Here is a 6221-nt window from a genome sequence, read left to right on the forward strand (position 1 = left end):
GAGCGTCACCAGCAGCAAGAGCGACATCATTGATATACACAGAGAATAGAGTCTGCCCGAGAATTGAAACCTGTGGCACCCCCATAGAGACGGCCAGAGGTCCAGACAACAGGCCCTCCGATTTGACACATTGAACTCTATCTGAGAAGTAGTTGGTGAACCAGGCGAGGCAGTCATTAGAGAAACCAAGGCTATTTAGTCTGCCAATAAGAATGCGGTGGTTGACAGAGTCGAAAGCCTTGGCCAGAGCGATGAAGACGGCTGCGCAGTACTGTCTTTTATCGATCGTGTTTATAATATCGTTTAGGACCTTGAGCGTGGCTGAGGTGCACCCATGACCAGCTCGGAAACCGGATTACATAGCGGAGAAGGTACGGTGATCTGTTTGTTAACTTGGCTTTCAAATACTTTCGAAAGGCAGGGCAGGATGGATATAGGTCTATAACAGTTTGGATCTAGAGTGTCACCCCCTTTGAAGAGGGGGATGACCGCGGCAGCTTTCCAATCTCTGGGGATCTCAGACTTTACGAAAGAGAGGATGAACAGGCTAGTAATAGGGGCTGCGACAATTTCGGCGGCTAATTTTAGAAAAAAAGGGTCCAGATTGTCTAGCCCAGCTGATTTGTAGGAGTCCAGATTTTTCAGAACATTAGCTGTCTGAATTTGTGTGAAGGAGAAGCCGGGGGGGCATGGGCAAGTAGCAGCGGAGGGTGCAGAGCTGGTGGCCGGGGTATTGGTAGCCAGGTGGAGAGCATGGCCAGCCGTAGCAAAATGCTTGTTGAAATTCTCGATTATTGTAGATTTATCGGTGGTGACAGTGTTTCCTAGCCTCAGTGCAGTGGGCAGTTGGGAGGAGGTGCTCTTATTTTCCATGGACTTTACAGTGTCCCAAAACTTTTTGGAGTTAGTGCTACAGGATGCAAACTTATGTTTGAACAAGCTAGCGTTTGCTTTCCTAACTGATTGTGTATATTGGTTCCTGACTTCCCTAAAAAGTTGCATATCGCGGGGTCTGTTCGATACTAATGCAGTACGCCACAGGATGTTTTTGTGCTGGTCAAGGGCAGTCAAGTCTGAGGAGAACCAGGGGCTATATCTGTTCTTAGTTCTGAATTTTTTGAATGGGGCATGCTTATTTAAGATTGAGAGGAAAGCACTTTTAAAGAACAACCAGGCATCCTCTACTGACGGAATGAAGTCAATATCCATCCAGGATACCCGGGCCAGGTCAATTAGAAAGGCCTGCTCACTAAAGTGTTTTAGGGAGCGTTTGACAGTGATGAGGGGTGGTCGTTTGACCGCGGACCCATTACGGACGCAGGCAATAAGGCAGTGATCGCTGAGATCCTGGTTGAAGACAGCAGAGGTGTATTTAGAGGGTAAATTTGTCAGGATGATATCTATGAGGGTGCCCATGTTTACAGATTTAGGATTGTACCTGGTAGGTTCGTTGATCATTTGTGTGAGATTGAGGGCATCTAGTTTAGATTGTAGGTTGGACGGGGTGTTAAGCATATCCCCAGTTTAGGTCACCAAGCAGTACGAACGCTGAGGATAGATGGGGGGCAATCAGTTCACATATGGTGTCTAGGGCACAGCTCGGGGCTGAGGGGGGTCTGTAGCAAGCGGCAACAGAGAGAGACTTACTTCTGGAAAGGTGGAATTTTAGAAGTAGAAGGTCAAACTGTTTGGGCACAGATCTGGATAGTACAATAGAGCTCTGCAGGCTATCTCTACAGTAGATTGCAACCCCACCCCCTTTGGCAGTTCTATCGAGACGGAAAATGTTGTAGTTGGGGATGGAAATCTCTGAATTTTTGGTGGCCTTACTAAGCCAGGATTCAGACACTGCTAGAACATCAGGGTTGTCGGAGTGTGCTAACGCAGTGAATAACTCAAACTTAGGGAGGAGGCTTCGGATGTTAACGTGCAAGAAACCAAGGCTTTTACGATTACAGAAGTCAACAAATGATAATGCCTGGGGAGTAGGAGTGATACTGGGGGCTACAGGGCCTGGGTTAACCTCTACATCACCAGAGGAACAGAGGAGGAGTAGAATAAGGATACGGCTAAAGGCTTTAAGTACTGGTCTTCTAGTGCGTTGGGTACAGAGAAAAAAATGGGCAGGTTTGGTTTGGCTGGTAGGTAGTGCAGGCCACGGACAATGGTGAAGACCGCTAACGGTGGCTAATAGCAAGTAGCTAGTTAGCTGGCTAGTTTCAGCCAGAGGTTCTGGATAAAAATGTATGAAGAAACAACAGAATCCGTTCCACATTGGGTGAGGCGGGTTGCAGGAAAGTATATTTAAGTTAAAGGATGGAAAGTGAGATTGAGAAATATATACGAAAAAGACAAAAAAACAAAAAACAGGCTATTTACATGAGGACACTACAGAAAAAAAGACCGCACTGCTATGCACTCCATCTCAATCTTCCTGTGATCCATCTTCAGTTTCTCAGAGATCATTTCCCTCACTTTGTCCACAGACTCCATCCAGGTCTCATGTGGAGATTCTGCAATTCCGTCCACAACCATGTTGTTTCACCTTGATTGTCCCTCGAGATAATCTGATTTCTCCGTCATTGTTATCATGGATTCACATACAGAACTGATGTTCTCTCTCAATGACTTGCAGATTGCTGTCATCTTGCCGTTCTCCTGTTTGAACTCGAGCTGACCCTGGGAGAATTGCAAACAGTTCTTCAGGTCCTGGACCTCTCTGGTCATGTCGTCCATTCTTTTATTAGTTGACTCCATCAGTATTTGGACAAAACACTTGGAAGCAATTTTCTTGTTTTTGTAACAATTGCTTGTAGAACTATTTTAGAGATAGAGAGACACACCACTGTCCTCAACGGTACTACCTCAAAGGTACTCCCAGCCACAATGGCTAACCGCATCGCGGGCTGGTTTCAAGCCCTCAACAAAACCCTGCTAGCTTGATAGGCAGCTAGCTAGCAGCTAGGCTAGCTGCTAAGCCAAACAACTCCTCAGACCCGGCCTTGGTTGGCAGGATTCACTGGACAGATAGTAGCAGTCCCAGAAACTGATGCCAACCGCATCGCAGGATCTAAACTCAAAAGGTAGCTAGCAACTAAGAAACTTTTCAATAAAGTTAAAAAACTTTCCAAAACAACAAACCGAGCTCTCCCTCGTCCTGTATAAAAGGTGAATTTGTTTAAAGGTTATTGTCCTGCTGGAAGGTGAATTTGTCTCGCAGTGTCTGTTGGAAAGCAGACTGAACCCAGTTTTCCTCTAGGATTTTGCCTGTGCTTAGCTCTTTTCAGTTTCTTTTTATCCTAAAAAACTCCCTAGTCCTTGCAAATGACAAGCATACCCATACCATGATGCAGCCACCACTATGATTGAAAATATGAAGAGTGGTACTTACTGATGTGTTGGATTTTCCTCAAACATAACTCTTTGTAATCAGGACATAAAGTTAATTTCTTTGCCACATATTTTGCAGTTTTACTTTAGTGCCTTATTGCAAACAGGATGCATGTTTTGGAATATTGTTATTCTGTACAGGCTTCATTATTTTCACTCTGTCACCATTGGCCTTATGGTGAAATCCCTGAGCGGTTTCCTTCCTCTCCGGCAACTGAGTTAGGAAGAACGCCTGTATCTTTGTAGTGACTGGGTGTATTGATACACCATCCAAAGTGTAATTAATAACTTCACCATGCTCAAAGGGATATTCAATGTCTGCTTTTTAAAAATAATCTACCAATAGGTGCTCTTCTTTGTGAGGCATTGGAAAACCTCCCTGATCATTGTGGTTAAATCTGTGTTTGAAATTCACTGCTCGACTGAGGGACCTTACAGATCATTGTATGTGTGGGGTACAGAGACGAGGTAGTCGTTAAAAAATCATTTTAAACACTATTATTGCACAGAGTGAGTCCATGCAACTTATGTGACTTGTTAAGCACATTTTTACTGCTGAACGTATTTAGGCTTGCCATAACAAAGGGGTTGACTACTTATTCACTCAAGACATTTTAGATTTTAATTTTTAATTAATTTGTACAAATGTCTAAAATCATAATTCCACTTTGACATTATGGGGTATGAATACTTTCTGAAGGCACTGTATAAACATTACATACCTTTTATAACCTTGTCAATCAATTATTTAGATGACAATTACATGCACTGTTAGATTGTTGCTGTAGAATAATAGTTTCATTTAGCCAAAGCATCAGGGGATAGGCAGGAAATTGTGGTAACCCATTGCACTCTCTTTCTCTGGTGTGTGTGTGTGTGAGAGAGAGAGAGAGAGAGAGAGAGAGAGAGAGAGAGAGAGAGAGAGAGAGAGAGAGAGAGAGATGAGTCAGTGTGTAGATGTTATTTCCATTGAAAACAACAAAATAGTGGTCATACAATAGATGCAATACCATTTACTGTCCTTCGATCACATGATTAATAAGTAGCCCAATACATTTTTAGAACTATAGATTAGATCAGCCCATAAGACACTACATAGATCATCATGCAACTCCTGTCCTGGCGATATCAAGGCAGTCAAAACATGAGAACCCTGAGTACAGTACCGTGTACAGAGATATGCTCACCGTCCCAATTCGGACTCCAACTCATAGTAGTCAGCCAGGGTCTCCTTCTTCGATCCATCTATCCAGTAGTCTGGAGCTGGGGATGCCCCTGCTCTGGACGAGGGTATAGTGACTTTACGCATCACCAGCTAGCCAGACGGATTCAAGTATCTTGACAGCTCCTCTCCCCTGCTGCGATTCAAGGCTTGACTCAGTTACAGTGGTGTGAAGAAAAGCGTCTTTGATACCTTCCAAGGTGTGATAGACTTGCGCAAGACCGTTATCTTCTCCAAAGCAGCACAAAACGAAGACGTTTGGAAGAACATAAATATCAGTTAGACGACCATTTGAAGGCCTGGGTAACGTACTGAATGAAATTGATCCTAAATGCATATTATTCACAGCCGCCAGCCCGCTTCGTTACCATAATGCGAGTATACTGGAAAGGCAAGTGTACAGAGAGAGGAGTCTGCGTTTGAGAATGTTTCCACCGGGTCTTACTGTCGCCGGTTTAACATCCAAAAACAATTGAGTTACCTTCACCTGAGGTCACAATCAAGCACGTCATGTTTGTTACCATAATCATTGTGGTGATTTTTATGACATTTAAATACCATTTGAACTATGTAATTATGCCGTAATTATTCCCACAAAGATTTGTATATTGTGAGAGAGGCCCACAGAATAAAAAAAAAAAGAAGACATTTTCCAGCCCTACAATTACATTTTAGTCATTTAGCAGACGCTCTTATCCAGAGCGACTTACAGGAGCAATTAGGGTTAAGTGCCTTGCTCAAGGGCACATCGACAGATTTTTCACCTAGTTGGCTCGGGGATTAGAACCAGCGACCTTTCGGTTACTGGCACAACGCTCTTAACCACTAAGCTACCTACAATAAACTGGAAATAATATAATCTGTCTTTTTTTGTCTTTTTTAAATAATGAATACCGACAAATCACAGAAATGCAATTGATGCTCAGTAAATAACATTCTTATCGTTCAATGATAACACTTTCATATTTGTCGAAGATGCAAGACATCCGAGTAAGATGTACAGTGCCTTCAGAAAGTATTCATACCCCTCGACTTATTCCACATTTTGTTGTTACAGCCGGGATTTAAGATAGTTAAAAAAAAATTAAAATAACATCTCACCCATCTACACACAATATCCCATAATGACAAAGTGAAAACATGTTTTTAGAAATGTTTGCACATTTATGGAAAATGAAATAGAGAAATATCTAATTTACATAAGTATTTACACCCCTGAGTCAATACATGTTGGAATCAACTACAAATGTGTCTTTCTGGGCAAGTCTCTAAGATCCTTGCACATCTGGATTGTGCAATATTTGCACATTATTATTTTTAAAATTCTTCAACCTCTCAAGTTGGTTGTTGATCGTTGCTAGACAAACATTTTGAATCTTGCCATAGATTTTCAAGCCAATTTAAGTCCAAACTGTAACTAGGCCACTTTGGAACATTTAATTTAGTCTTGGTAAGCAACTATTTGGCCTTGTGTTTTAGGTTATTGTCCTGCTGAAAGGTGAATGTCTCTCATTGTCTTTTGGAAAGCAGGCAGAACCAACCTCTTCTAGGATTTTGCCTGTGCTTCCCTCTATTCCGTTTGTTTTTATCCTAAAAAAAACTCCCTAGT

General features: G+C 42.5%; 1 protein-coding gene across 2 annotated transcripts in view; it reads right to left on the reverse strand.

Annotated features, from left to right (window-relative positions):
• LOC123491562 (calcium/calmodulin-dependent protein kinase type IV-like) overlaps positions 1-5306 on the reverse strand; it is a 46438-nt gene extending 41132 nt beyond the window's left edge. For both annotated transcript variants that reach the window (XM_045222540.1, XM_045222539.1), the window contains exon 1: positions 4578-5306. In XM_045222540.1, the coding sequence (XP_045078475.1) occupies positions 4578-4699 (122 nt within the window). In that variant the 5' untranslated portion in view covers positions 4700-5306. The remainder of the gene's footprint in view (positions 1-4577) is intronic.
• Between the last annotated feature and the right edge of the window lie 915 nt (positions 5307-6221).

The sequence above is a fragment of the Coregonus clupeaformis genome, chromosome 9 (genome assembly GCF_020615455.1).
Source record: "Coregonus clupeaformis isolate EN_2021a chromosome 9, ASM2061545v1, whole genome shotgun sequence".
NCBI lineage: Eukaryota > Metazoa > Chordata > Actinopteri > Salmoniformes > Salmonidae > Coregonus > Coregonus clupeaformis.